This window comes from Anser cygnoides, chromosome 24 (genome assembly GCF_040182565.1).
Source record: "Anser cygnoides isolate HZ-2024a breed goose chromosome 24, Taihu_goose_T2T_genome, whole genome shotgun sequence".
NCBI lineage: Eukaryota > Metazoa > Chordata > Aves > Anseriformes > Anatidae > Anser > Anser cygnoides.
Window position 1 is genome coordinate 4,043,809 of NC_089896.1, and position 27,434 is coordinate 4,071,242.

The following is a 27,434-nucleotide window of genomic DNA, read 5'->3' on the forward strand; positions in this document are numbered from 1 at the left end:
CACCTGTACCACATACCCCTGTGCCCTTGCACCCATACATTCACGCACCCATGTACCTGTGCACCCACACATCCCCAGCTACCCCTGAACCCCTAAACTCATGTCCCCCCATACTCAAGCACCCGTGCACCCCACACACAGGTACCCGTGCACCCCTGTACCCTGTGCACACCGACACCCCTGCACCCCACACGCATGCCTGCAGCCTGCAGCAGCGCTGGCGCTCGCAGCACCCCCTGCCCAGGGGCTCTGCGGGCTGCAGAGCAGCCACCCCGTCCCACCCCGTCCCCTGTGACCCGCAGCCAAGGCGCTATAATTACCCGCTCTCCTCATGCAGCTGCTAATATTTACAGGTCTCCCTGTGCACCGGTGCTGGGATTTGGAAGAACACCCTGTTTACCGCCAGGCAATGTGATCGGGGCCGCTCCCAGCTGGGGCAGCTCCGGAGGGGTTGCGCTGCTGCTGTTTTCCTGCTGCGGTTTCTGGGTCAGGTTTTGCAAACAAGCAGAGGGCACGGCCGGCCACGCGGGTTGTGCCAGCATGGTGGTGCCAGCCTTGGGGAGCTCCCCATGGGCTGCCAAGTACATTTTGGGGTGCAGAGAAGCCCCCATGCCCTGTCTGGGGGGGCTGCACGCACCAAGCACGGTGCTGCCATCCACCTGGAAAGCCCCCCCACCCTATGCGTGCTTAGCACCCCAAAAGCGCTCACATTTTGTGGGTACAAAGGGAGATGCTCCATACAAACCACACTACCAGCTTGGTGTTGCCCATTCCTCACCCTAAACCCCACGTAGGACCGAGCCCCCCCCGTCCCCCCCCACGGGGCCCCGCTGCCCACCAGCATGGGCGGCTGGGCCACGCGGACAGCCTGTCCCCAGCTTGTTTACCGCCGGCCTTGCGCCCCGATTGTCACCGCCATGTGACAGGTGGCGGTGCCTCGCCGGACACCCGAGCCGGCCGGCGGTTTCGGGCTCCACGTGACGCCGAGCGAGTGATAAAAAGCCGCGCGAGGGGCGCCGGCGGCAGAAGCGGGGGCTGCTCCGACGAGGTGCCGCGTACGATGGATTTCCAGCCCAGCATCCTGCGGGATGGCAGCCCCATGGAGAGCCTGGAGAAGCAGCTGCTCTGCCCCATCTGCCTGGAGATGTTCAGCAAGCCCGTGGTGATCCTGCCCTGCCAGCACAACCTCTGCCGCAAGTGCGCCAACGACGTCTTCCAGGTGAGATGGGGACCTCACCCCCACCCCCGGACCCGCTCCCCTGCTCCGGGATGCTCTGCGGGGACACCTGAGGACCCCCCGTTGTCCTTGTCCCCCTCCAGGCCGCCAACCCCTGCTGGCAGAGCCGGGGCAGCATCATCCCGGGGGGCCGGTTCCGGTGCCCCTCGTGCCGCCACGAGGTGCTGCTGGACCGCCACGGCGTCTACGGGCTGCAGAGGAACCTGCTGGTGGAGAACATCATCGACATCTACAAGCAGGAGTGCTCCAGGTTGGTCCCACGGGGAGACGGGGACGGCCGTGTCGCAGAGCCCTGCGTTGTGCCTGGGAGGCGATTCTGCTTTGGGCGAGAAACTGGGGGGCTGGCTTGGTGGTCCCCCACCGTCTTCATCCCCAGAGCCACCTCTTCACGCCCCAGCCCAAATCTCCGTCTCCCAACCCAAATCTCCCATGCCATTCGGGTCTGTGGTCTGGTGGCTCACCGGGGACGCTGGGACCCTGGGGGGGTGGCAGAGGAACAAGTCCTGCCCCCCCCCATAGCACTCTGCAGCCGAGGCTTTCAGTTGGAGATAAGGGGTGTGAGGGACAAATCCAGGCTCTGCTTGTGACAGCAGGGAGCTGATAAGGGACAGGGGGACAGTCAGGGGGGACCCTGCTGGGTAAAGGCATTGCTCAGCAGCAGGGTTACAGTGTTGGGGGGGGGGACAGAAAGGGGGGTGACGTCTTCTTGAGGGACCCAGACGCAGGGGCTCACCTCCCCGGTCTCCTGCGCCACTGTAAATATTGTTCCGGTGCCATGGGGACGGGGACGGATGGCACGTGGCAGGTGGCTGCGGCCCCGGGGGGGGGGGGGGGGGCGGCGAATTGGCTAAGCCCCCCCACTGGGGACTCAACTGCTGTCACCCTCCCCCCCACCGAGCTGCCCTGGAGCCCCCGCTCTGGTCACGCGTCGGGTGATAATAATAAATGCCAGCAGTGCTGCTCTAAAATTAGGCGCTTGTGCAGCATCCCTGGAGCGCGGCCCCCGACCGCTGCCACGGCCAGTGCCGGACCGGTGCAAACTGGGGTGTACTGGGCTTGCAGAGGCGCAGGGGACCCGATTGTAGGGTGGCTCTGCAGCATCAGTGGGGATGTCACTGCAGTGGGGATGGGATGTCACTGCCGTGGGGACGTCACCACGATGGGGACGTCTCCGGGATGGGGACATCGGTGTGATGAGGACATCGGTGTGACGGGGACGTCACCACGGCCGGGCTGCTCTCTCCAGCAGGCCACTGAAGAAGGGGGAGCACCCCATGTGCAAGGAGCACGAGGACGAGCGGATCAACATCTACTGCGTCACCTGCGAGGTCCCCACCTGCTCCATGTGCAAGGTCTTCGGTGCCCACAAGGACTGCGAAGTCGCCCCTCTGCAGAGCGTCTTCCAGGGCCAGAAGGTGCCACAGGGGGGGACCTGGGGCCATGGGGGGGCACGGCAGGTTCCGGGCAATGTGCTGAGGGTGGCCACAAATAGCACTGGGACGTGCTCATGGGGTATTAATAGTCAGCAGGCTGACTTCAGCCAGGAGACAGCCCTATATTTAGAGTGGTGGATACAGTGATGCCCCCCCGGCTCCCAGCCCGTCCCCACGTCAGGATAGGGGATGGACCTTGACATCCCGGCAGTCCCTATCCCTACCCTGCTGGGGTTAAAGCTGCTTCTGTCCGTCTGTCCCTGCCCAGAGCGAGCTGAACAACTGCATCTCCATGCTGGTGGCGGGGAACGACCGGATCCAGACCATCATCTCCCAGCTGGAGGACTCCTGCCGCAGCACCGAGGTGAGGGACGGGGAAACGAGCCCCCCGAAACCCCGGCGTGCTGCGGGGAGCCGGAGCGAACGGAGGAGGCAGCCCCGGGGAGGGGACACGCAGGGGCTGGAGGGACACGGCTGTCCCTTGTCCCCGCAGGAGAACAGCGAGGCGGCCAAGCGGGAGCTGTGCACGCGCTTCGACGCCTTCGTGGCGCTGCTGGAGGAGAAGAAGACGGAGCTGCTGGGGCGCATCGCCCGCGAGCAGGAGGACAAGACGGGCTTCGTGCAGGGCCTCATCCACAAGTACAAGGAGCAGCTGGAGAAGTCCAGCCGGCTGGTGGAGACAGCCATCCAGGCCATGGAGGAGAACGGGGAGGCCGCCTTCCTCATGGTGAGACCCCAGCCCCACAGCCCCTTGGTGCCCGTGGGGTGCCTCTTGTGCCGGGTCCTGGTGGTACGGGGACATCCCGCTGGCATGGGGACATCCCAAGTGGTGCCACTCTGACACCCTCACCTTTTTTCTTGCTCCCACAGAACGCCAAGCAGCTCATTAAAACGTAAGTGTCCAAACTGGAGACCTCGGTGTTCCCCAACCCTGTCCCAGGGCCAGGATCTGGCCGTGGGGCTTTGCTAGCCGGGGCTAAGGAGCAGCGGGGCGAGCACCGCGAGCCTGGCCGGGGGTGTCCCCATGCTCGGGGGCCGCAGGACCATGGCCGTGCTCTCCCCACAGGATCGTGGAGGCCTCAAAAGGTGGCAGGCTGGAGAAGATCGAGCAAGGCTATGAGAGCATGGACTCCTTCTCGGTGAGCCTGGACCACCTCGCCGACGCCGTCCGCGCCTTGGACTTCGAAGCAGGTAATTCAGCCCCAAAACCCCCCCCGTGTGCTCCTGGGGCCCCGCTGCAGCTGCCCCTCACTCACATTTGGGTGCCCCTTTGCAGACGAGGAGGATGAGGAGTTCTACGAGGAGGTGGAGGAAGAGACAGAAGGGGACTCAGCGCCCGGGAGGATGGTGACGGGTAAGGACGGCCACCTCCGTGCCGGTGTCACGGCGGAGCCCCCGCCACGAGCACCCCCACACAATGGGGGGAACAGGGAGGATTTACTGGGGGTCCCATCCCTCCCCAGCACCCACCCACCACCCTCTCCCTCCCGCAGCCCCCCAGTAGCCGCAGTGGGCGCAGGATGTCCGGCGACGGGACCTGGGGATGCGCCGATGGGGGCTGGCTGCCTGGCGAGGCGACGGCTGCTCCAGCACAGGACACTTTTCTATACGGGTGCAAAGGATTATTCCGCACGTTTTATATGTTCCTTGTTTTGTATATAATTGTAACGGAGTTGAATTTTGTGTATTTTATAAAGAAAACCAGTGCTTTGGGCATTTTTCCCTCTCTTGCCTCTCATTTTCGGCTCACTGGCCCTGCGATGGGCTCTGGGGATGTGGGAGGGTTTCCCAGGGCAGGTCCAGCACCTAATTTTCAGCCTCATTAACACCTCCAGCAGTGCTGGCATCCCGTGCTGGGGTTTTAAGTGGTCAGCACCCTGCAGGATTTATCCCCTGGTGACTGGGGCACACGGGGCCAGCGCTCACCAGGGTTTGGGAACATGGGGTGGGGGTAAGGGGGGAGTCCAGGCTGTGCCAGCCCCGAAATGGGGCCGGCCTCGGCATGGAGCTGCCAGCTGAGCTCACGTGACACGGGTGTGCTTCTCCTGCAAAAACACAAACTCAGCTCAGCCCCTGCTCGAGGGGAAACTGAGGCTGCGCAGCGAGCGGTGCTCTGGGCTGTGCCCTGATTGCAATTAGCCCCGGAGCAATTAACGCTGCTCTCGGAGGGGGGCAGGCAGCAGCTGCTGCCAGGGGGGGTGTCTGACCCTGACCCCTGCGCACGGCCCCAGCTTCACCCGTCAGCTGTTGTGCAGCTGGATTTAAACCGGGGGGGCCCCGAGGGCTTCCCATAGTGGTGAACCGGGGTGTCTTTGGGGGGCTCGGGGGGGTCCCCGCCCTCCCCGCCCTCCCCACCCTCCCCCTGCCTCAGTGGGGTGACCACAGCCAAGTCCTGAAGCATGCGCAGCTCCTGGGGCACCCCAGGGTGCCTACAGGGGGGGAGCTCACAGCAGCCCCCCAGCACCGGGACCCCTCCCCAGGGTGCAGGGTGAGGCAGGGCCCCCCCAGGGGGGCGAGGCGGCGGCGGCGGCGGGCGCTTTGCAGCCGGCCTGGCCCTGCCTCCCCCGGCTTGGCTTTGCACACGAGTCCCCGGCGCTTTCACACGGCCGCCACCGAGGCCACCGGCTGCCACCAGCGCCCGCCACGCACCCACCGGGGTCACCGGCCCCGGCCCCGATGGCGGCCGGCGAGGAGAAGCGGCACCTGCTGACCGAGGGCGCAGCCGGGTAAGGGGGTGCCCTGAGGGATGGGGACGTGCACGTCCCCCCGCTTCCCCTTTTGGGGTCCCAGATGGCGTCCCCAAAAGCCTTTTGACTGGGGAAGGGTGGCTCTTGCTGGGGAGGAGAAGGGGATACAGGGGGAGCAGTGCTGAGCACGAAGGGAGGGCAGCGCGTCCCCTCTTTTCCCCCTGTTCTCCCATCCGGGCACCCCGCCGTGCCCAGCGCCAGCACCGCTTGGCGCCCCGCTGTCCCCCGCTGTCACCCGTCCCCCCGCAGGTCCTACCTGGGGACGGTGCAGGAGGACGGGCACAGCTCGCCGCAGGGCCAGGCGCCCGTCCTGGAGCTGGGCACGCGGCGCCGCCGGCACTGCCACGCGCTGGGGGCCGCCGACCACCCCGGGCAGCAGCAGCGGGCGCGCAGGAAGCTCTACGTGGCCGCCGGCATCTGCCTCGTCTTCATGGTGGGGGAAGCCGTGGGTGAGTGCTGGGTGCAGGGTGCGGCCAGGGCGGTCGTGCCCTGAGCAGCTGCGTTTCCCTGCGTGGCCTCTCTTGTCCTCATCTGCGCAATGGGCGCAAGCAAGGTGCGGGCAGGGCGCCCCATTTCGGCCCGGGGTGACCTGGTCTGTGTCTTGCCCTGAGTAGGGACCCCCCCCCCCCGATCTCTCCCCCCCGCCCCCCTTTTGTGTGACCGCAGGCGGGTACCTGGCGCACAGCCTGGCCATCCTGACGGACGCTGCCCACCTCCTGACGGACTTCGCCAGCGTCATGATCAGCCTCTTCGCCCTCTGGGTGTCCTCGCGCCCCGCCACCAAAACCATGAACTTCGGCTGGCACCGGGCAGGTAACAGCACTGTCCATCCCCCCCCCCCGGGAACCCCACTGCCAGCCCCACGGGGTGCACACGGGGAGCATCCCGGCAAGGCGGGGGCACCCCAGGGTGCTGTCCCCACGGGAGCCTGGCATGGTGACGACGTGGGGCTCTCCGCAGAGATCCTGGGGGCCTTGCTCTCCGTGCTCTCCATCTGGGTGGTGACGGGCGTCCTGGTGTACCTGGCGGCCCAGCGCCTGCTCTCGGCCGACTACGACATCGAGGGCGGCGTCATGCTCATCACCTCCGCCTGCGCCGTGGCCGTCAACATCGTGTACGTACGACGCGCTGCCACCCCTCCGCGGGGGACCCCGGTGGCCGGGGACGTCACCGCTGCCCTGCCCGCAGGATGGGGGTGGCTCTGCACCAGACGGGGCACGGGCACAGCCATGGAGCGCCGGGCGAGCAGCCCAACGCCAGCGTCCGCGCCGCCTTCGTCCACGTCGTGGGGGACCTGCTGCAGAGCGTCGGCGTCCTCGTCGCGTCCTACGTCATCTTCTTTAAGGTCGGGGTGGTGCTGGGGGCTGAGGGGACGCTTGGGAGGGGGACGTGGGGATGGTGGCTCGTCCAGTCCTGGCTGCACGTGGGGGTGAGATGGATGGGACTGAGTCCGATGGGGATTTGGAGGCGGGGGATGGCACTGGGGGGGACCTCACCCTCTGCCACCTCTCCCAGCCCGAGTACAAGTACGTGGATCCCATCTGCACCTTCCTCTTCTCCGCCCTGGTGCTGGGGACAACGCTGACCATCCTCCGCGACGTCCTCCTCGTCCTCATGGAAGGTAGGGACCTGCCGGGGCCGGGGGATGGGGAAAACCACCCACGGGTGCCGTGACCCTGACCCACCCCGCGCCGTGTCTACCCCCAGGCACCCCCAGGGGCATGGACTTCAACGCCGTGCGGGAGACGCTGCTGGCGGTGGGCGGCGTGGAGGCCGTGCACAGCCTCCACATCTGGGCGCTGACGGCAGCGCAGCCGCTGCTCTCGGTGCACATCGCCATCAGTGAGTGTGGGGGGACCAGGGGGGTGGTGGGGGGAAGGATTTGGGGGCTCACCCGCACCCCGACACACACACACCCCCCCCCGTTTCCTTGCAGACGCGGGCGCCAACGCGCAGGAGGTGCTGGAGGAGGCCAGCTCGCGGCTGCAGCGCGCCTTCCGCTTCCACACCACCACCATCCAGATCGAGAGCTACTCCGAGGACATGCGGGACTGCCGCGAGTGCCAGCCCCCCCGCGACTGAGCCCCCCCCCCGCGCCCCAGCGACCCCGTCCTGCTCCTATGAACTTTTAACAGGAGGCAAATAAACCAGAGCAAACGGTGGCCCCGCGGGGGACGGCCGCGCCGACGGACGACCTTGTGTCTGCGGGGTTTGGTCTGCGGGCGACGGGAGCAAGGACGGGGCCAGGGCTGCGGAGAAGGGCGGCGCGGGGGCCTTGATTCTCACAGTTTCAGTGCAGCTGGGAAAAGCAGTTGAAATATCCCTTTTATTTCACTTTGGGGAGGAAAGGCGGGTGCAGGGGCGCCTGGGGAGGAGCCCCCGGGTGCTCGGGGTCCGTCCCAGCCTGGGGAGGGAGGATGATTGCAGTGCTCTCACCTCTTATCACTCCCCTGTTTGCTTTTGGGAAGCTCAAGCACTCGCTGTCCCCTCCCTGCTGCTCGTGGGGTGGGGACGGTGGCAGAAGCGCCCGGTGCATGAAACCATCGCAGGGACACGGGCACCTCTGCAGCACCTGGTGGGGACGCTGCTAGTGTGGGGCTGCCCCGAACGCAGCCTCCTGGGTGCTGCCACTGCTTGGGGACCGTGCCTGGGAACGCAGCAGCCACCACCAAGCCCCGAGGACGGCCCCGATGTGCTGGGCACGGTGGCACCGGGGTCCCCTGCTGCGCCGCCACCAGGCACAGCAGGCTCATCCCGCATCCTGCAGCCTCCAGCCGGACTCTGCTCACCCGGCATCCGTCTCCGTGCCTCCCCTGACCTTTACTGTACTGGTAAAACCCAATACCGAGTAAAACCCCATCGGCAGCCACCCCAGCGCTCACTCCGGGAGGGATCCGCTGCTCCCCGCGAGGTCCGTGCGATGGGGACGGGGCGCCCAGCAGGGCTCAGGGCCTCTCCAAGTGGCGGTATTTCTTGCGCAGGACGGAGACCTGGTCCTTGAAGAGCACGGGGTCGAGGCGCAGCTGGGAGGACACGAGGGGCATGTACCCGAACCAGTCCGCCACCTGGTTGAGGCAGTCCTGCTGCTGCGAGAAACCCCGGCCGCTGGTCGCCGCCGTGCCCTTCACCTGGGCAGGGGGAAGAGCGCGGGGGTTCAGGGGCTCTGCTCCCGGCTCTGGGGGGGTCTCAGCACCCCCTCCTCACCCCCTACCTGCTGGGGCACGGCCTCCTTGTGCTGCTTCCTCTGGGCGACCTTGATGGGCGGCAGCTTGGTGACGGCGGCCACCAGGACGTTCATCAGGATGTCCTCGCAGGCGGCCAGGCCGCCCGCCAGCTCGCGCAGCCCCGCGGGCAGGTACCCGGTGAAGAGGCTGTGGTAATACCTGGGGGAGGCAGCGAGGCGGGGGCAGGATCCGGCCGTGCCCCCCCCCCTGGCTCGCGGGGCTCTCCCCGGCTGCCCGGGGGGCTGCGGTACCTGTGGTAGAAGGCGGCGGCGGTGAGGACGATGGAGAGCTCGTTGGTCCACCGGGAGGTGTAGCCCCAGCGCTGCTGCTCGGCGTCCCAGAAGTGGCTCGAGGCGGGGAAGCCCACGATGCGCTCGGGGAAGCTGCGCCACACCACGAAGGCAAAGTCCACCTGGCACGGGCAGGGGATGGCGTCAGCGGGCCGTGGGGACCCATCGCCGCCCCTGCCGTCCCCCTGAGGTGTCCCTTGGGTGTGGGGACACGGGGACAGCGGGCACGGCTCCCTGCCAGCCCCACGGTGGCCGCTGAGCATCCTGCTGGCTCGGCATGGGGCTCATCCAGCTCTGTGGGGCCGGGGATCGCGGTGCCCACGGCCTCACCTCGCTGGTGGAGAGGCTGCTGTGCTCGTCCAGGCTGAGCACCGCGTCCGTCCGGATGGCCGCGTAGGGGAAGAAGCGGTCGCTGAGCTGCAGCGGGGGGGGAAATTCAATTTGGGTTGTGCCCCGGGGTGGGTGCCCGGCTCCCCACGCATCCCGGCTCCTCGTACCTTCCTCCTGCCCTCGATGACGGTCAGGGGCACCGCGATTTGGGGCCACTTCTCGGTCGGTGGCGGTGGCTTCTCGCAGTTCCACAGCACCAGGATCTGCAGGGGGGGTGTGAAAAAGCAGGGCTGGGGGGTGTCAGGAGGGCATTTGGCCAGGCTGCCCCCCTGGGGCATGTTGGTGTGTTGGGGTTTGCAGGGCTGAGCCCCCCCCGATCCAGCAGCGGGACCGGCTCCAGCTCAGCTCTCAGTAGGGCTGCGCCTCTTCCACCCCAAAACCATCCCACGAGGGTTTGGAGCCAGGATGCAACCAAGGGTGGTCCCAGCACCGCGAGGAGGGGCCAGCTCTGCCCCCCAAGGGGTGCCACAAGCACTGCCAGCCCCCCAATCCCACCCCAATCCCACCCCAGCCCTTCCCAGCCCCCGGGAACCTGCCCCATCCCTCCCGATGTGCCCCCGTCCCCCATCTCCCCCCACCTGCGCGCAGTACTGGGACTTGGAGACGGCCTGGACGAGCCTGAGGAGGGGCTGGGACAGCGGCGAGACGGCGCGGACGAGCGCCGTGAACTTGTCGGAGGGGCTGGAGCCTGCGATTTGGGAGAGGGGCAGCGGAGAGGCGTCAGGATGCGCACCAAGCCCGCGGTGCTCAGCCAGGGGGGGGACGCGGGGGTCCTACCGTGCTGCAGGTAGTAGAAGGGGAAGTCCCCGACGTGCGTGGAGAAGTCGGGCAGGGCCAGCAGCCCCCCGGGGGGCGCGTTCCAGAGGAAGCGGGAGCGCGAGCGGTGCGGGAGCAGCCGGTCCTTGATGATCTGCCAGGGGTCGAGGAGGTGCCGTCGGCGTCCCGGGGGGGGTCCCGCTAACCCGGGAGGGGGGAGCCCCGTGGGGCCGCGCTCACCTCCAGCGTGGTGTGCACGATCTTGTCGACGGAGGAGAAGTAGGCGTCCCACAGGAACTGGGTCTGCTGCTGGAAGGCCAGCACGCGCTCCGGGTGGATGCAGCGCACAGCGGAGGGGATCTGCGGGACGGGGGGCGCTGGTTTCTCACCTCGCTGCCCCCCCTCCCCGATAGCCCCCAGCAGGGCTGGTTTGTCCCCCTGAGACCTCCAAGGGGTCCCCCCGCAGCCAGGGATGCTGTGCCGTGGCCCCAGCCCTCTCTGCGGAGCAGGATCAGGCCCAGAACCTCCCCGAGGGTTTGCGGAGATGCTCAGCGCCCCCCAGCTGAGCAATGCCCGAGGGCTGGGATGGGACCCCCTGCATCCCCACGCAGGAGGGATGCTGCGGTTGACTGCAGAGGTTTTACCCCCCCCAAAAGCGGGGACTCCACCACCTTTGGGGTCAGCCCCCCCCACTGGGGGTTCCCCGGTGCCCAGCACGGGGCAGGATCCGGCCCCGGTACCTGCAGGAGCAGCCTCTCACTGCCCACCACGGCGGCTTTGCTCCAGTCGATCACCTCGGAGAAGGGCAGCTCCCAGCCATCGCTCAGCAGCACGGGGATGCAGGCGGCCTGCACGGGACCCCACAGGGGCTGGGACAGAGCCCGGGGACCCCGCAGGCGGGTCCCTTGTGTCCCCCCCCCCAGACCCCCCCCGTACCTGCAGCGCCTCCAGGAAGCGGAAGGAGCCCAGGCGCCGGCCGCGGGGCACGATGCAGAAGGTGGAGTTGTGCAGCAGCTCCTGGTAGTCGAACCTGGCGGGGGGACGTGGTGGGGGTCGGGCACAGCCCCCCCCCCCCCCCATGTGCACCCCACAGGCTTTTGTTGGCACCCTACGAGGCCGGGCACCCACCCCGTGGGGTTAGGATGGACCAGGGCTGGGTTTGGCCCCAAAAAGCCGCCGCTCCACAGGGCTGGTGGGGCTGCAGCGCCCTGGGAGATGCCCTCAAAGGGAACCTGTTGCAGAGCCAGGAACCAAACCCACCCCAAAGAAAGGGTCAGGAGACCCCCGGCGTTACCTGGGAGGGGGGGGAGCACAGCCCCCTCCACACCGCCCCGCAATGCAGCGCCCGAACCCCCGAGCCCGAAACTGCGGTGACTCCTGCGCCGTGCCCGGGCTTGCAGGGCAGGAGCGGCCGTGCCCGCCCCAGCAGCATTTTTTTTTTGGGGGGGGGGGCAGGAGGGCTGGCAGGGCCGCGGGCTATGAAAGCCCCGTCTGTGCCGCCGGGGGGGGGAGAGGCGCCTTCGCTGCCGGGGCCCTGCGACCGCACCGGAAAATCCAATATTGACACTGAGCTGGGACAGACCCCGTCTGTTCCTGCCTGCGGGGAGGGCCTGGAGGGGATGGGGGACACACACACAGCCCGGCCAGGGGGGCTGCGGGGCCAAAGGGGTGCTGGTCCCCGGGGGAAAGGTCTCCTAGACCTGGCTGTGGTGGGGACGTGGAGGACGAGCCCCCCCCTTGGTGGGTGCTGAAGCACCCTGGAGCATCCCTGCAGGAAACCAGCCCAGCACGCAGGTTTAGGAACAAAACCCACCTCCGGAGGGCTCATCCCCGCGTCCCCGATGGACACCAAATCCCCGTGGGTGCTCCCTGCCTCGCGAACACCCCAGCTCCTGGCCTGACGCCCCACCAAACCACGGCAGCGACAACCCCGACGGTGACATCCTTCGGGCCGGGCACCTCCAGCGCTCGCCCTTGGGGGCCGCCCCGCTGCCACCCGCTCGGTGGGGACCCGGCAGGATGCGTCCCGGGGAGGGGAGGGGGGTCCGAGCATCCTTCCTTCGCCGGCAGCCGTGGCGGGGAGGCTGGCGCCGGCCGGGCTGCGGGGCCGAAACCTCCCGATGGAAATATTTGGCTCCCGACGCGCTGCGGTTTCCGGGCGCTCGCGCCGTCAGGGCTTCCTTGTTTTGTTAGGGGCCGGGCCGGGCGCCCACCACGTCCCCTCCGAGCGGCTCCGGGCGGGCACGGCGCTGCCGGGGGACCCGCGGGCTGCAGGGAGCCTTCCCCAAAGGCTCTCGGGTGCGGTTGCAGCGCGGGCAGGATCGCGGTGCTGCTACGAGCCCCGCTCCGTGCGGGCACGGAACCGGGTGGTTTAGGCGACGCCGGGCACGAGGAGGGCGACGGAGCCCCGAGCGAGGCCGGCGCCATCCCGCTGCACACCACGGGCTGGTTGGGGGGCACGGCTCCTTCCCATTTCCCCCAGCAAAGCGGGACGGCCCCGAAGCGCTGGGAGAACTGGGCTCTCGCTTTGCCCAACTTGGTGTGTCCTCCCCCCGCTGGCCTGTCCCCACCGTCCCTCTGTCACTGCTCCGGTGCTGGGTCTGTCCCTCTTGGGGCTGGAGGGCACAAATGCCCGAGGGAGATGCCGGTGGCTTTCTGCCTGCGTGTCCCATGGGGGTGAGGGGACAGCAGAGACACGGGGTCACGCGCCAGGACCCTGCCACGTGTCCCCCATCTATCTGCCGGCCAAAGCCGTCCCGGGCGAGGTGCAAATCCCCCTGTACTCGCACACAGCATTACGGGATTACCTGGGAGGGGCATTTCCCACCCCACAGCGCAGGGCTGACCTTGGGCCCCGTCCCGCCAGCCCACCTCGTGTCCCACCGTCCCGCCGTGCCCCGTCCCCAAAAAACAGCCCCACGGCGGGGGCTGACGGTGCCGTGTCGGGGCCAGGCGACGCTCGAGCGGCCCCGGAGCCCTGGCTAATCCCAGTGCCCCCAGTCCCCGGCTTCACTTTTACCTCCCGGCACCTCCTAAGACGCTTTGAGGATGATGTCCCACGCGGCCCTTCCATCTGCTCTCGGGGCCGGGTGGCCGTGGGCTGTCCCCAGGCAGCGGGACGGGGACCTCCCCGCTTGTCCTCGCGCTTCGTCCTGGCACCGACCGCTTTTTTTCCCACCCAAACCGCCCTGGCTGAGGGCAGGACGGGGAGGCGAGGAGCCGGTGTGCATCTCCTCGGTCCTGGGACCCCACAGACTCGCAGAACTTTGTCCCCATCCTGTTTTTCCAGCAGGTGCCACCGCACAGTGTCCCCGCTGTCCCCGAGGAGGGAGCTCGGGGCTGTCCCCCCCCCGGGACGCCGAGCACCCGCTGGTTCGATGGGATTTGTAGCTGAGCCGGGGCGGGGGGGATGCTTCGGGCTCATCTCCAGGACAAACATTTACGTTAGGGGAGGGCGGGAGGTGGGGAGAAGAAAAGCATCATTCACCAGCGTCGGGAAAAAGGGAAATCGTATTAGGGGCAGCCGCGGCGATCGCAGATAAGAGCCGCTCTGGCCAGATTGCTCCAACTTTAATGCACAGCAGGAAAACCCCGCACAACCAACACCTTCCTGCCCACCTCGAAACGAGGCCGGGACGCCGGGGGGAGAGCCCCAAACCCTCCCCTCTCCCCGTTGCTCACCCAGCGCGGCCGCATCCCCCCAGCGCACGGGGTTTGGACCCCTTCTCCCATCCGTCCCCTTCCCCACCCCACTCACTTCTCGTAGTCGACGTTGTCCTTGTCGCAGCGCGTGTCCTTGTGCTTCTCCCAGTCCTTGCCGTGCTTGCAGGTGGTGAGCGAGACGATGTCCTTCCCGTTGTGGATGTGGTGCAGCGCGTTCCTGGTGCCGGAGCCGATGCCGGTCAGGTAACGCTTCCCCTTGAAGGCCAGCAGGTATTTCTTCTTCGGGGGCACCGCGCCGCGCCGCAGCCACCCCCTCTGCCCGCCCCGCTGCGGGTGGTCCCTGGGGAACAGGGGGATGGAGACGTCGAAGCCGGGCCTGAAGCTCTCGGCGTAGAAGCTGGCCTTGGCCAGCATGGCCTGGCCGACGTCGAAGCCCAGCTCCTCGGTGTAGTTGGGCCACGTGCCCGAGTAGAGGTTGAAGATGAGGTGGTTGCGGCCGCCGTTCCACAGCGGGAAGCCGCGGATCTTCTCGTCCACGTCGGGGACGTAGTGGCCCGAGAGGCGGTCGCGGTCCAGCGTGTCGATGCCCAGGACGAAGAGGCAGGCCTCCTCGGGGCGCGGCGTGTAGTAGCGCGAGCGCTCGATGGAGGCCAGGATCTTGCCGTAGCTCTCGGAGACGGGCTCGCCGCGCTCCCGCGGGTAGGTGAAGACTTTGAAGCCGTGCCTCTGGCACCGGCCGAGGTCGAAGCAGGTCTCCATGCGGCACCGGCTGCCCTTGTAGGCGCTCAGCCGCGCCGCCCGCCGTGCCCGGGGCGAGGGCGGCGGGGGGTCCCCATGGCTCTGCGGCTCCTCGGGGTCCCCGAAGCTTTTGAGGAGGGACCGATCAGCCCAGCGGGGCCAGCTCCTCCGGGCCCCGGCTTTCGTCCGGGAAAAGAAAGCGAAACGGTGCAGGCGGTCCCCTCCGAGGAGGAAGAGCAGGAGCCAGGAGGCGAGGAAAGTCACGAGAATGTATTTCTTCCTGGCCTGCATAGGTTCACGCGCGGCCTCGGCTGCTCATCGGGCTCCGACGGGTGACGGAGTCCGGTCGCGAGGCTGGCGGGGGACGGCTCCGGGCTGGCCCGTGGTGTTGGAGGCGTGCGGGGACACCGAGGACCCGCGGTCCCCTCTCCGTGCCCGGCTCCGTGGGGTCTGGGAACCCTCCGGCTGCGGAGCAAGAACCGGGGCTGGTGCGAGGCGTCCCGCTCCTGTCCCTCCGGTGTCCCGCTCCTGTCCCCTTGGTGTCCCTCCCGTCCCTCCGGCGCTGCGTTTCCTCGGCTCGCAGGCTCGGTGCGGCGACAATCACATTTCCACCGCCGTTTGGCCCAGCTTCAAATCCCTAGAGAGGGAGCGAGGTCGCATGATCGCCTCCCTGCCAACTGTGTCAGCCCGTGGGGCCGCCGGGACCCCCCCTCCCTCATCCCCCCCCCCGGCACTTCCCAGCCCCGTCCCCGTCCCCGTCCCCGTACCTCCGGTGTTCCTCTGGTGGTGCCGGTGCCCTCGCGGGTCGCTACGTGCGGCTGCCCCGTTCGCCATCCCCAGCCCTCCCGTGGGGCTCGGCCTCCCGGTGGAGGCGCTGCCGGAGGCTCGGAGCCTCCCTAGGAGCAGCGGGGGGAGGCTGCGGATCGGTCCCAGCGCCCCCCCGGCCCCCAGCCCCGGGGGGGACCCCGCCGCTGCCTGCAGCCCATCGCGGCGAGGGGATTGGGATTGGGATTGGGGTTTGGGATGGGGATGGAGATTGGGATGGGGATGGGGATTGGGGTTTGGGTGGGGATTTGGGAATGGGATGGGGATTGGGGTTTGGGATGGGGATTGGGGTTTGGGATGGGGATGGGGGTTTGGGATGGAGATTTAGGATTGGGGATTGGGATTAGGATTGGGATGGGGTTTGGGATCGGGATGGGGATTTAGGATTGGGATTGGGATTAGGATTAGGGGTGTCCCAGTTTTCTCCCTCTCTCCCCTCCTGCGGTGCTGTCACTGCCCCCAGGTGACAGCCCCCCCCCCCCCCGCCTCCTGTCACCTTGCTGTCCGTCTGTCCCTGCCCCGGGCTGTCTGTCCGTCCCGTGTCCTGTCCGTCCGTCCTTGTCCTTCCCCCCCCCCCCCCCCCCCCCCGGGCTTTGCTACCTGTGCCCCCCCTTGGCTGGCTGTCCCCGGGACCCCGTGTCAGGCTGCGTGTCCCCCCCCCACCTCGAGCCGTCTGTCTGTCTGTCCGTCCGTCCGTCCGTCTGTCCGTCCGTCCGTTCCCCCCCCCCCCCCCCGTCCGTCTCCCCGTCCCCCCGGGGCTGTCCGGCTGTCCCTTCGCCTCCCCCGGTGCCCCCCCCCCCGCCCCGTGACCCCTCCCCTCGGTGTCCCCCCCCGCCCCGCGCCCCCTCCCTCCCGGTCCCACCGTCACAACGTTCGCCCTCGGCCACGCCCCCTCCGCTCCCATTGGCCGCCCTCCCCCCGTGGGCGTGGCCCGCGGACCCCCCCTCCTCCCCCGGCGCCCTCCCATTGGCCGCGCCCGCGGGGGTCCCACGTGGGCCAGGGGTTCCCCGCGGTGGGAGGGGGCGCCCGGGGGTCCGCGGGGTCCTAGCGCCGACCCCGCGGCACGCCCCGTGTCCCCACGCCCCGTGTCCCCACTCGTGTCCTTGCTCTCGGGGGTCTGTCCCGTGACGGCGACCACCTGGCCTGACCCCCCCCCTCCGACCCCCGCCCCAATTAGCCATCCGCTGAGCAAACTGGAAAAAAAAAAAACAAAAAACTCGAGTGGGAGCGTGGGCGGGGTGAATCCTTTCAATGGAACCCCCGTGGACGCTGCCCCTGGACACGCGTGGGACACGGGGGGGACACGCCAGGGGCTGGCTCCCACGCGGGGCAGGGGGGGCGAGCCGCGGGACAGGCGCGGTGACACCCCCGGAGCCCACCCGTGCCTCGGTTTCCCCGGGGGAGGAACCGAGCGCACCGGGAGCCCCGCGTGGGCTGCGTGGGCAGGAGCTCGGCGGGGGGGTTTCAGTGTTTTTAGGGTGTTTTGTGGTGTTTTGTGGTATTTTTAACCCAGCCTTTGGCTCTTTGCCCGGCCCCGCGGACAGCTCGGCCCCGCGGGGAGTTTTAATCCCCCGCCGCCCTGGGGATTACCGCGGGGGGGGGGGGCGGGAGCCAGGGCACGGAGCGGGGGGGGGGCAGCGGGACCCACGCGTGGGGTCGGGGGGGGGCGTGGGGACCGTGGGGACCGTCCCAGCCCCGGCAGGTCAGGGCAGCCCCGCGGAGGCTGGGGGGACTGGGGGTGAGTGGGGCACTGGGAGCTCTGGTTTTGCACTGGGTTTGCACCGGGAGTTCTGGTTTCCAACTGGGAGCTCCGGTTTTGCACTGGGTTTGCACTGGGAGTTCCGGTTTTGCACTGGGAGCTCTGGTTTTGCACTGGGTTTGTACTGGGAGCTCCGGTTTTCCACTGGTGGCACCGGGAGCTCAGGTTTTGCACTGGGAGCTCTGGTTTTCCACTGGTGGCACTGGGCACTGTGTCCCGCACTGGTGGCTACTGGGAGCTGTAGTCCCCGCCCACGCGTGGCACTGGGAGCTGTAGTGCTGGGAGCACTGGTGTGTGCTGGGAGCTGTGTCCCCCTGCACTGGTGACAGCGGGGAGCGCTGGGGGGCTACTGGGGGATACTGGTGCCGGGGGGGTGCTGGAGCTGGAGGGCACAGAGGGTAACTGGGAGCTCGGGGGGCTGTGGGAGGGGCACTGGGAGCCAGAGGGGAAACTGGGACAGGGGTCACTGGGAGGTATGGCAGCACTGGGAGTTATGGGTGGCACTGGGAGCTGTGGGGAGCACTGGGAGTTATGGGAGTTATGGGGGGGGGCACTGGGAGTTATGGGGGGTACTGGGAGGCATGGGGGGGTACTGGGAGCTATGGGGGTATACTGGGAGCTATAGGGGGACACTGGGAGTTATGGGGGGCACTGGGAGCTATGGGGAGGCACTGGGAGCTATGGGGGGGCACTAGGAGCTATGGGGGGGCACTGGGAGCTATAGGGGGGGCACTGGGAGCGCACTGGGAGCTGCACTGGTAACTGGGAGCACTGGGGGGAGCCCTGGGAGCTGCAGGCAGGGCTGGGGGGGGGGGGAGGGGGGCGCTGGGAGCTGTAGTTCCGCGGGGGGTGCTGGGAGCTGTAGTCCGGAGGGGGGGGCTGCGGGGCATTCTGGGAGCTGTAGTCCGGAGGGGGGGCTGCGGGGCATTCTGGGAGCTGTAGTCCGGAGGGGGGGGCTGCGGGGCATTCTGGGAGCTGTAGTCCCCACCCAGGGGCACGCTGGGAGCTGTAGTTCTGCGGGGGGTGGGGGCAGGACTCTGCCCCCCGTGTCCCCAGGGGTGTCCCCAGGGGTGTCCCCAGGGGCTCCGAGGGCTCCCGGGGCTGTCCGGCCCCGCAGCCCTGCGCTGACCTCTTGCTCGCGCGCTGCGTGCTCCGCAGGGCCCGGCCGCGCTGCTGCGCCCCGTCCAACGCCTCCCCGGGGACAGGGTGGGACGGGGACGGGTCCCCGGGCACGGCGAGGGGCGAGTTGGGCACGGGACGGATTAAAAACCCCACGGGGCGAGGAACCACGGCCTCGGGTCGGCCCCGGGGACTTTGCCCCCACCGGGGCAGCGCGTGGCCGGCCAACGTGCGGCGGCGGGGCTGGGGACAGCGCCTGGGACCCCAGGTCCGGCTGTCACCCCTCGGTGCCACCCCAAGGTGCCACCCCCAGGTGCCCGTGGTCGTTCGTGAGGGGCGGTGGGAGCCGGGACCCCCGTTTCTCCCCCCCCCGTCAGCACCCCGGTGGCCTCAGCGCGGGGTTTTGGTGACGGGGAGGCGACGGGGGAAGGAAGAGGCTGATCCTGGTTCGGGGTGCGGGGCACGGACACTGACCCCCTGCCTCCACCCAGGTGCCATGGGGGGGGAACAGTCGCTGGCGCTGCCCCCGGGGAAGGGACCTCACTGCGTGGGCTGCGTGGACGTCATGGTGGGCCATACACAGCAGGTACGGGACGGGGGACAGGGACAAGGGACGGGGATGGGGACAGGGACAGGGACAGGGACAGTCAGGGTGGCCGCAGCCACCCGGGTTTTGCATGGCCTGAGCCCGCCGAGGATGTCCCGCAGTGGGCACAGGTGCGAGGGGCTGGGGCGCAGCCCTCGGTGGGCTCCACGCCGCCCCCCCCCCGCATCACCCCCCCGTCCCCTCTCTCTCCTCCAGGGGCTCTTCCTCCGCCTCTTCTACCCCTGCGAGCCCCGGGAAGGGGCCGAGCGGCCGCGCTGGATCCCGCGCTACGAGTACTGCCGCGGGCTGGCCGACTCCACCGGCCACAGCCAGCGCTGGGGCGCGCCCCTGCTCCACGTCGCCTTCGGTAAGGGGGCGGCCGGCACCCCGACCCCATCCCGGGTGTCTCCCCTGCCCTGGGACCCCATTACTTTAGTGGGGTTTGACGCAGTGGAGCCTGTCCTCGGCGTGAGGAGGATGCGGGGAGGGTGCCGTGGGTGGTGACGGAGCTGAGCGGGGACCCGCTGCGGCGGCAGCACCCCGGTTTGCCCGTCCCCCCGTTTTTTCCGGGGTCCCTTCTCTTCCCCGCAGGCTCCTGCAGAGTGCCGGTGAGCTGGAAGGCGCCGTTCAAACCCCGCAGCGGCGGGTACCCGCTGGTCGTCTTCTCCCACGGCCTGGGGGCTTTTCGGTAGGAGGACGGGCGGGGGGCTCGGGGCTGGAGCCGGGACGGGGACCCGGCTGGGAGCCCTGACCCCACCGGGGGCCCTCCGCAGCACCCTGTACTCGTCCATCTGCACGGAGCTGGCGTCCCGGGGCTTCGTGGTGGCGGCGCTGGAGCACAGGTTGGCACCCGGACCCCACCGCCTCACGGGTCCGGTGGTCCCGAGAGGGAAACGATCCCGCTGGTGCCTCCAACGGGGGTCTGGACGTGGGGTGCTGCCCCCCCACGTGCCCTCTGCCCTCCCGCTGCCGCAGGGACCGCTCTGCCTCCGCGACGTATTTCTGCACGGCGGGGAGCGGGCAGGAGCAGTGGATCCACCACCAGCGGGTGCCCCAGGGACAGAAGGAGTTTTATTTTCGGAACATGCAGGTGCTGGGCTGGCAGGGCTAAGGGTGGGCAAAGCGGGACGCGTCAAATCCCCACCCCAGGGCAAGCCGAGCTGCGCTCCCTGGGGGCTTCTCCTGCCCTTCCCCAACCCGTACGGGGGCAATTCTGGGGCTGATCCCGAGCTTGTTCCTGGCAAGCTGATCAAAATCCGCCCAGCCTGGTTGGCTTCGTTTCCTGGGCCCCCTCCGCCTGGCTTTAGGCTGACACCGGCTGGAGCCCAGCTGGGTTTGGCCACGTCCCCGCGTGCGTAAGGTCACCGGTGCCCCAGGGAGCCGGGCTGTCCCCAGCCTGGGGGGGCTCGGCCGCATCTGCAGCCCTGCTGCTGCTGCTGGTGGTGCTGCTGCTGCTGGTTGTGCTCCACTTGCTCCCTCTCAGGAATTACCCCGGCAGCTGAGATTTGTGGCAGGAGAACTGCAGGACACGGAGTGGTCGGGGGTGTTTTAGCAGCCCCGAATCGCTTCCCAGCCTGTTAGCTTCACATATGCCCCATTTCACAGCACGTGGCACGGACAAGGGAAATAGTTCCCTGTAAAAATGACCCCACGAGCTTATGCTCATGTGCTTGTGCTCAGTTCACGTGTTGAAAGGGAACGATAAATCCAGCAGAGATTATTATTATTATAAATATAGCAGAGGCTCGGCCGAAGGGCAGCATCTCCCCGGCACGGCTCAGCACTGAGGGATTTCGGGGGCTTTGGGTTATCTCCGGCGGTCCGTGGTATCAGATGGAGTGAATCGCAGTGGAAAAGGAAACCACCCCAATAAATTCACTGCAGCCCTGCGGGAGCCGCTGTGCTGCAGCCTCTCTCGCCCGCCGTAATTCAGGGAAAGCCTGGCCGAGCGTTGTGGGTTTAGAGTGAAGAGCCTGGGGGGGGGGACACACTGGGGAAGGCAGCACCGTGAGGACCCTGCCTGTAATTAGCAGGGGGCTAATTGCCCAGGGCAACTCTCGCTGCAGGTTCATCAGAGAGCAAATGAGTGCGTGCGGGCGCTCCGGCTCTTCCAGGCCATCCGCGGCGGTCAGCCCGTCCCCAACGTCCTGCACCCGGACTTCGACCTCTCCGTGCTGAAGGTACCCGGCTCCGGGGGTGCCGGGGGAGCAGCCCGGGGGCTTCGTCGGGCCGGGGGGGTTGCAGGCAGGATCAGGTCGCGTTCCACGCGTCTTTTCCTGGGGACGTATGCGGAGCCACGCCGGCTCACCCTTTTTTCAGGACGGCGTTGATCTGGCCAAAGTGGCCGTCATGGGCCATTCGTTCGGGGGGGTGACCGCCGTGCTGGCCTTGGTGAAGGAGCCCAGCTTCAGGTGAGCGGCTCCGGGGGTGCTGCCGAGGGGCTGGGGGGCCGGGGGCTGCCCGAGGCCAGCGCCGTGCGTCCGTCCCGCGCAGGTGCGCGGTGGCTCTCGACGCCTGGATGTTCCCCCTGGAGAACATGCTGTACCCGGAGGTGCCCAGGCCCGTGCTCTTCATCAACGCCGAGAAGTTCCAGACGCCAGAAAGCATCGCCAAAATGAAGAGGCTGAGCTCCAGAAACAGCCAGACGAGGATCATAACCGTGCTGTGTGTCGGGGCTGGGGGCAGGCACCCGGTGGTCCCCCCCCCCGCCCCGAAAGGAGCAGCAAGGAGCCGGCCGGGAGCAGCAGGACCCCTGCCACGCTCCCTTCCCTTCCCCAGGGGGTCCGTGCACCACAGCCAAACCGACTTCGCCTTTCTCACCGGGAAGCTCGTCAAGCGCATCTTCAGCGTGGGGGGCACCCTCGACCCCCACAAGGGCCTGGACATCACCAGCCGGGCGGCTCTGGCCTTCCTGCAAAGGCATCTCGGTACGGCGTGCGTGGGGGGCACGTTGGGTGGGGTTTGGGAGGGCACGAGAGCCCCCAGCTTGCAGGGCCACCTCCCCGGGGTTGGTTTGGGGCTTCTCATCCCGTATGGCCATGAGCCGCGTGGCTCCTGTCCTCCAGGCGCACGTGGCCGAGGCTCTGGCACCCCACGCGGCTGTGGGTCACTGGTTGGGAAATCTTTGGGTCACCCCTTGCCTTAAGGCAAAGCTTCGCTGCGCAAAGCACGGTGCCCGGTGGCTGCTCCTCTTTTATACGTGGGGCCAGGCCGGGAACTGCTGCAGTGACCCCGTGCCCGGCTCTGCCCCACGCAGACCTGAGGGAGGATTTCGATCGCTGGGACCACCTCCTGGACGGCATCGGCGACTCGGTCGTGCCGGAAGCACCTCCCTGCCTCTCCAACCTGTAACCGGCTGCGAGGCCGCTGCTGGGAGCTGGGAGCCGGGAAATCATCCGCCCGAGGACGTTCGGGAGCCAGCCCCGAAGGGCAGGAGGGCCCCTGGGGAGAGCAGGGCCTGGGGACTGCGCCCGTGGGACGTGGCTGCGGCGCTCGCCAGGAGTGCCGGGAAATCCCTCCCAGCCCGAGGGCTGCCCGCGGTGGGGCAGCGAGGGCTGCGGAGCTCAGGGAATAAAACCCCTGGGGACGAGGACTTGGGCTCCCTTGGGTGGCGGCCTTCTCGCACGCGTGGGGCACGGGGGCAGCTCCGGTCCTGGCTGGGTGCGCCGCGGCGGTGGCACACGTGGCAGGGGCAGGGTTGGGGATGGACCAAGCGGGGCCACAAGAACCAGAGCAAAGAAAGACGCAGCGAAAGGGCTCCGAGCACGGAGGCGATGCAGATCTGATCGGGAAGCTGAGCTGATTGCTGGCTTCAAGTGCAAAATTTGGGGAGGGGAAAGGGGGGGGGAAGAAAGTGGTTTAAGGAAGCATCTCTGAGCAGCCCGGCGGTGCAGGGATGTGACACAGCAAACAGCCGGGTCGTGCAGCACTGAGAGCAGCGCCGCGAGCAGGCTGCAGGCACGAGCACGTGCTGGAGGCAGGATGGAAGCAGTCCAGAAGCATCTACAACCCTGTCCCCAGGAATACCGGAGACGTGAGCACAAGGGCTGCTCTTTAAGGAGGGTCCGGCCCTCAGCTGTCCCGAAGCAGCCCGGCGGCACTGGGGCCGCCGGTTTAGGGCCCCGCAGACCCTCCCCAGATTTCCGTATGGGCTCTGTGGCCGGGGCCGCAGCCGGTGGTGCTGGACGCGCTGCCTCGGCAGCTGCTGCCGCCGGCGGGGTGGTGGCACGCCATCTGCTTGGCCTTTGTCCCCCGCGGCTCCCGCTGGGGATGTGCACGGTGCCACAGCTCGCGGGACCCTGCGGCAGCAAGGTTTCCTCGGGTGCCTCGGGTCTGGGGGGCCTGAGCTGTTCCTTGCCCGGTGACAGCAAACCCCAGGGCCCTGGGGGAAGCGGGGAATGGAGGAGCAGCATCCTTCCCTCCCTCCTCCGGTGCGACGGCCGCATCCCCTCCTCGCTGTCTCCTCTTAATCGAGGGCTGAGGATGCCCTGGGGTGATCGGGGAAAGGTGTGGCAGCAGAGAACACATCTCCTGTCCTCCTCCCATGGCACGAAGGACCGACACAGACAGGACCGCAAGCCCCCGGTGCTTTCGAGGCTTCCAGATGTATTTTTAACTGCTTTACAGCCTCTGGTGCTGGGAGCAGGCTGGGGCGTGGTAACGCGGGGAGCAGCGGGACCGTGCTGCTGAGATGCTGAGGGTGGGGTGGGGACGCTCAAGGTCGATTCCTGCGATGATCTGGGGGGGGACAGAGCCTGTCGGGGGGGGACGTGCTTCTGCATCCTGCCTAACAGCGAGAGACAGTGACCGGTGCCGAAATCGAGTCCCATCTTCCTCCCCGAGTTAGCGCCGCCGCCATCTGCTCTGACACAGCACGGAGCAGCCCGGTGGCGGCACCAGCTGAGGAAGGCCATAAATTGTGCAGGAGCCTTATGTAAGGGCCTTTGGGAGCCGGGGGGGAGCGGCTGTGGTCGGAGGGTGGCTCCGGAACACGTTAACCCCTGGGCTCGCCAGGAGCTGCTCCTTGCCATCGCCGTGCCCGTGGGGCTGGGAGAGAGGGGGAGCAGGGGCTGCCCGGCCCTGCACCCCCCGTGGGCTGCTCCCCTCTCCGGATTTGGCCCCCGTGCCCAGGGCCCTGTCCCTGGCTCTCTTCTTGCCCAGAAGAGGAATGAGGAGAGTTTGGAAGAGCCCCGGTGTCGCTGGGGCAGGGCAGGCTCCTTCCCTCCTCCGCTCCATCGTCCCCTCCCGGCTCCCCTGTGCTCAGCTGCTGGGGGATCCCTCTCCCAGCACTCCCCGACCTCGCTGCCCCGCTGCATCTGCTGCCAAACCCAGCCCGGAGCCTCCCCCCCAGCAGCCTCCCCCCCAGCAACCTCCTTCCCCGTCTCCATCACGTTCGCCACCCCTTTAGCCCAAGAGGAGCAGCACAAAACCACGGTGCTCGCTGCCACGCGATGGAGACCTTTGCCCTGCTTCCCAGTGCGGTTGCTTTGCTTCTCTGGGGCTTGCCAGAAGGGTTTTGTTTTGTTTTATTTTGTTTTGTTTTGTTTTTTGGCAGGAGGCAGCAGTTCAAGGTTAGCCTGGGCTGCCAGCTGCCCCAGTGACCCGCCCTTATCAGCTCTAGGTCAGCCTGAGCCGACAGAGCGGGGGTTCAGGGCTGAATGTGGCAGAGCTGGGTTTTAATCCGTGGGGTCCCGCTGGCCGTGGGGTTTTGGGGTTGTGCTGGTTGTGGGGACGCAGCCGGCCCCAGAGCTCTGAGCTGCGAAGGGCTCGCCTCCAGCCAAGCACCTCGGAGCGTCTGACCGGCTTTCCTGTTCAAACCGGTGGCTTCAAAAATAAATAAATTCGAAACAAAACAGCAACAACAACAAAAAAAAACCCAGCTGCCCATTTGTATTCCCCTCACAGCTGTGCTTGCAGCGCGGCCGGGGTGTGAATGGGCAAATTCCTCTTACCCACGCCTCGCCGCAGCGCAACCTCCGCTCGCAGACCTGCTGCGGCTCCGCGGGCTCGGGGCTGACAGCCGGCGGTGCAGGCCGGGCGTGCGGCTCCCAGCAGCTCGCAGCCGCCTGCCTGCCCGCCAGCCTCCCCAGCGTCCTCCCCAGCCCCTGCTGCCTGCGGCTGCCTCCCTGCCGGGAAGCCCCTCGCAGCTGCAGGACCCTCCCCAGACCGCGCGTGCAGGCAGCGAGGTGCGGGGACGTGCAGCGAGGTGCGGGGACGTGCAGCGAGGTGCGGGGACGTGCAGCGAGGTGCAGCGACGTGCAGCGACCAGCCCCAGCCTGCTGCAGCGCTTCCTGCTCCTTAGACAACCTCGTTTACTCCACCGAAGCTCCCCCGGTTGATTTAATTAATGCAAATTGAGACTTGTGTTGAAACCTCCTTTTAATTACCATAGCAATTACTGGAGCTTGTTGTTGTTGTTGTTATTTTTTTTTTTTTTTTCATTTTTTCTCGTGTTTTTAAGGGCGATAGTAAGGCCTGAATGCACAATGGCTCCCGAAGGTGTGCAGCCCTGCAGGCTGAGCTCCGCGTGCGCCGGCGAGACCCGCGCGAGCTCTGGCAGGGGAGCTCGGTGGCCGGCTGCGAGCTGCGGCCCCAGCCCCGAGGAGCAGCAGGGATGCAGGTGCCCCGCTCCTAGCCCAGACCCAGCAGCGCCCACTTGAGCAGAATCCCTGGGATTCCGTCGATCGGTGAGTACACGCTTGCTTTTGTGTCGATTTTTTTGTTTGTTTCTGTTGGCAAACCAGGACTTGGCTCTGCGCGAGGTTTGTAGGAGACACCCAGTTTCTCACTCGGAAGCAAGTTGTCACCCAGCTTCCAGGCCGCCTCGGGCTGAAAACCCCCGGATGCTCGCAGTCACGAGGGATTCGCCTCGATTTTGTCACCTCCCGGAGCACCAGCTCCTCCTGCTCTGGGTCGCACAGCGGGACCAGGGCACGCGCTTGCCGGTTGGTTCCCTGCTGCGATGCCGCGGGGCTGAGCTGCCGCTCCAGGCCACCGAAATGCAAAGCTGCGGGCACAGCAGGCTCCCGTGCTCTCAACCAGCTGCATTTGAAGCATTTTGAGGGAATAACTGTGTTTTTTTCTGAGTTTTCAGTCTGCAGCAGAAGCCCTGTTTCAGGCTGCAGCGGTCCCTCCTGCCCCTACACAGGGCAAGAGATGGTTCCTGAATAAACAGGATGGAAAGGACTAAGGGAAACTGAGGCACGGGAGGAGGAAAGGGGCTGCGTGGGGTCTCTCCAGTTCCAGGCTACCCCAAAACACATCGCAGGGATCGTTTTTGGTCCTTTCCCCCAGGTTTAGGAGGAAGCACCGGCTGAGCTCAGCGCCACGGATGCTGGCGCGTGCTTTGTGCCTGTGCACAGTGGTGGGGGAGAGCAGGGGGCTGTGCGAGGTGGGACGGGGACCCCAAACGCCCCATCCTCCTTTTTAACCCCCGGGCGTGCATTTACCCCTGTCGGCACCCATCCCGGGTGACACGGGGGCACCGGACCCCCAGCCCACCAGCTTCAGGACCCCTTCGTCTCCTCGAATCGACGGCCGCCCTCTGACAACGTTCATCACACGAGGCCTGGGCTGGGTTTGTTTTTTTATTTTGATTTTTAATTAAATGGAGCACGTAGGTTAGCAATCGCAACATCAGCGTGTTTCTCCAGGTATTGATTTCAGCGCACGGCAGCAGCTTGCTGCTTTATGGCACAGAAGGCAGAGCTGTGTTTCCCCCCATGAAAGGCTGCCTTTGTTCGCCTGTAGTGGACGTGCCTGGTCTTTTTTCTCTTAATACATATATATATTGATCCATTACGAACTGAAATGAGTGGGGAAAAAGAGATCAACCAGCACTGAGCAAATGCGAAGTGCGGGTATTGTTTCCGTGCTGGTTTTGCTGAGCGATTGGAGGCAGCCAGCGGGACGGAGCAGGCATTAACCCATTTGGATGCAGAACCGTCGGAGGAGATGGGAGGGGAATTGCTGGTTGTGTCCTGAAGGGATCGAAATCTGAAAATGAAGGTCTGGTCCTCGTGGCTGGACTGGGGTCGATTTGTGCTGTTAACCCCCCCTACCTTGTTTCCTTGGCTCACGCAGCCCGTGGGAAGAGGCGTGGTGTGGTGTGTCCGCGGTGTCCGCCCCAGATCTCGCCCGCAAACAGCACCAATTTGTGCTGCTGCTGCAGGACAAATACCTGTGGGCTCCCTGCGTGCGGGGCTGGCTGCAGGGAGGGGGGGGGATCTTCCAAATCCTGCCTTTTGTTCCGAATCTGACCTTGCCCTGCCCGTTTGAAGGAAGTCGGGCACCTGAGAACCGCAAACCCACCTGCTCCCCGGGCGGCGGATCTCTGCGAAAAAGAAGTGAACTCGTTACCGTGAGGCTGCGCGCCGACGTGGGCAGCGATAGCGAGCGCCCTGGGAGCTCTGCGTTGGGAATTATTTCAAAACGTGCGCTCAGTGAGGGCAGGCTCGGCCTGGGGGTCGTTACAAGCTCATTCCTCTCGGTTTTTGACACAGGGGAAGTCGTACTCCTTTAAAAGGATTTCCATCCCTCAACTCCTCCCATCGTGACACTTCCAGGCTACATCTTGTCTTGAAAGGGTGGCAGTATTTTTAACTGTATCACGCCAGGGATGTATTAATAGCACAATGGGCTCGCTGAGCTTCTGCGAGAGCTGAGCCC

General features: G+C 67.0%; 4 protein-coding genes and 1 long non-coding RNA gene across 14 annotated transcripts; 3 read left to right on the plus strand and 2 right to left on the minus strand.

Moving 5' to 3' along the window:
- Positions 1-1,018: 1,018 nt before the first annotated feature.
- On the plus strand, positions 1,019-4,386 carry TRIM63 (tripartite motif containing 63). Of its 2 annotated transcripts, none has more exons than XM_066982369.1 (9): positions 1,019-1,219; positions 1,321-1,487; positions 2,484-2,652; positions 2,939-3,034; positions 3,164-3,397; positions 3,541-3,563; positions 3,737-3,861; positions 3,947-4,024; positions 4,134-4,386. In XM_066982369.1, the coding sequence occupies exons 1-9, from the start codon at positions 1,061-1,063 to the stop codon at positions 4,172-4,174; spliced, it is 1,092 nt and encodes a 363-aa protein (XP_066838470.1). In that variant the 5' UTR covers positions 1,019-1,060; the 3' UTR covers positions 4,175-4,386. The 2 variants fall into 2 exon arrangements, with proteins under 2 accessions (XP_066838470.1, XP_066838471.1); XM_066982370.1 differs by having other exon boundaries at positions 1,020-1,219; positions 4,164-4,386.
- A 296-nt stretch (positions 4,387-4,682) lies between these two features.
- On the minus strand, positions 4,683-6,217 carry LOC136786893 (uncharacterized). The gene is made up of 3 exons (XR_010826445.1): positions 6,092-6,217; positions 5,674-5,948; positions 4,683-4,715 (listed from the first exon to the last, which is right to left on the minus strand). It is a non-coding gene; the product is annotated as an uncharacterized lncRNA (long non-coding RNA).
- SLC30A2 (solute carrier family 30 member 2) lies at positions 5,270-7,608 on the plus strand. Its single transcript, XM_048073104.2, has 8 exons — positions 5,270-5,396; positions 5,667-5,866; positions 6,084-6,230; positions 6,378-6,531; positions 6,606-6,762; positions 6,933-7,038; positions 7,125-7,259; positions 7,354-7,608. Exons 1-8 carry the CDS (start codon positions 5,347-5,349, stop codon positions 7,497-7,499), a joined length of 1,095 nt encoding a protein of 364 aa, XP_047929061.2. The 5' UTR covers positions 5,270-5,346; the 3' UTR covers positions 7,500-7,608.
- Positions 7,609-7,724: 116 nt separating this feature from the next.
- On the minus strand, positions 7,725-15,867 carry EXTL1 (exostosin like glycosyltransferase 1). Of its 4 annotated transcripts, none has more exons than XM_066982364.1 (12): positions 15,246-15,867; positions 13,835-15,115; positions 11,014-11,107; positions 10,818-10,925; positions 10,318-10,437; positions 10,099-10,231; positions 9,900-10,009; positions 9,429-9,524; positions 9,262-9,348; positions 8,893-9,053; positions 8,629-8,800; positions 7,725-8,482 (listed from the first exon to the last, which is right to left on the minus strand). In XM_066982364.1, the coding sequence occupies exons 2-12, from the start codon at positions 14,767-14,769 to the stop codon at positions 8,363-8,365; spliced, it is 2,136 nt and encodes a 711-aa protein (XP_066838465.1). In that variant the 5' UTR covers positions 14,770-15,115; positions 15,246-15,867; the 3' UTR covers positions 7,725-8,362. The 4 variants fall into 4 exon arrangements, with proteins under 4 accessions (XP_066838465.1, XP_066838464.1, XP_066838466.1 ...); XM_066982363.1 differs by having other exon boundaries at positions 7,725-8,503; XM_066982365.1 differs by having other exon boundaries at positions 7,725-8,440; positions 15,246-15,866.
- Positions 15,868-17,307: 1,440 nt separating this feature from the next.
- PAFAH2 (platelet activating factor acetylhydrolase 2) lies at positions 17,308-22,359 on the plus strand. 6 transcript variants are annotated; one of them, XM_066982779.1, is made up of 11 exons: positions 17,308-17,352; positions 18,673-18,767; positions 18,984-19,134; positions 19,359-19,455; positions 19,541-19,609; positions 19,743-19,857; positions 20,834-20,947; positions 21,087-21,178; positions 21,261-21,431; positions 21,546-21,694; positions 22,024-22,359. In XM_066982779.1, exons 2-11 carry the CDS (start codon positions 18,678-18,680, stop codon positions 22,116-22,118), a joined length of 1,143 nt encoding a protein of 380 aa, XP_066838880.1. In that variant the 5' UTR covers positions 17,308-17,352; positions 18,673-18,677; the 3' UTR covers positions 22,119-22,359. The 6 variants fall into 6 exon arrangements, with proteins under 6 accessions (XP_066838880.1, XP_066838879.1, XP_066838884.1 ...); XM_066982778.1 differs by having other exon boundaries at positions 17,337-17,384; XM_066982783.1 differs by lacking the exon at positions 17,308-17,352 and adding an exon at positions 17,442-17,460.
- Positions 22,360-27,434: the final 5,075 nt, after the last annotated feature.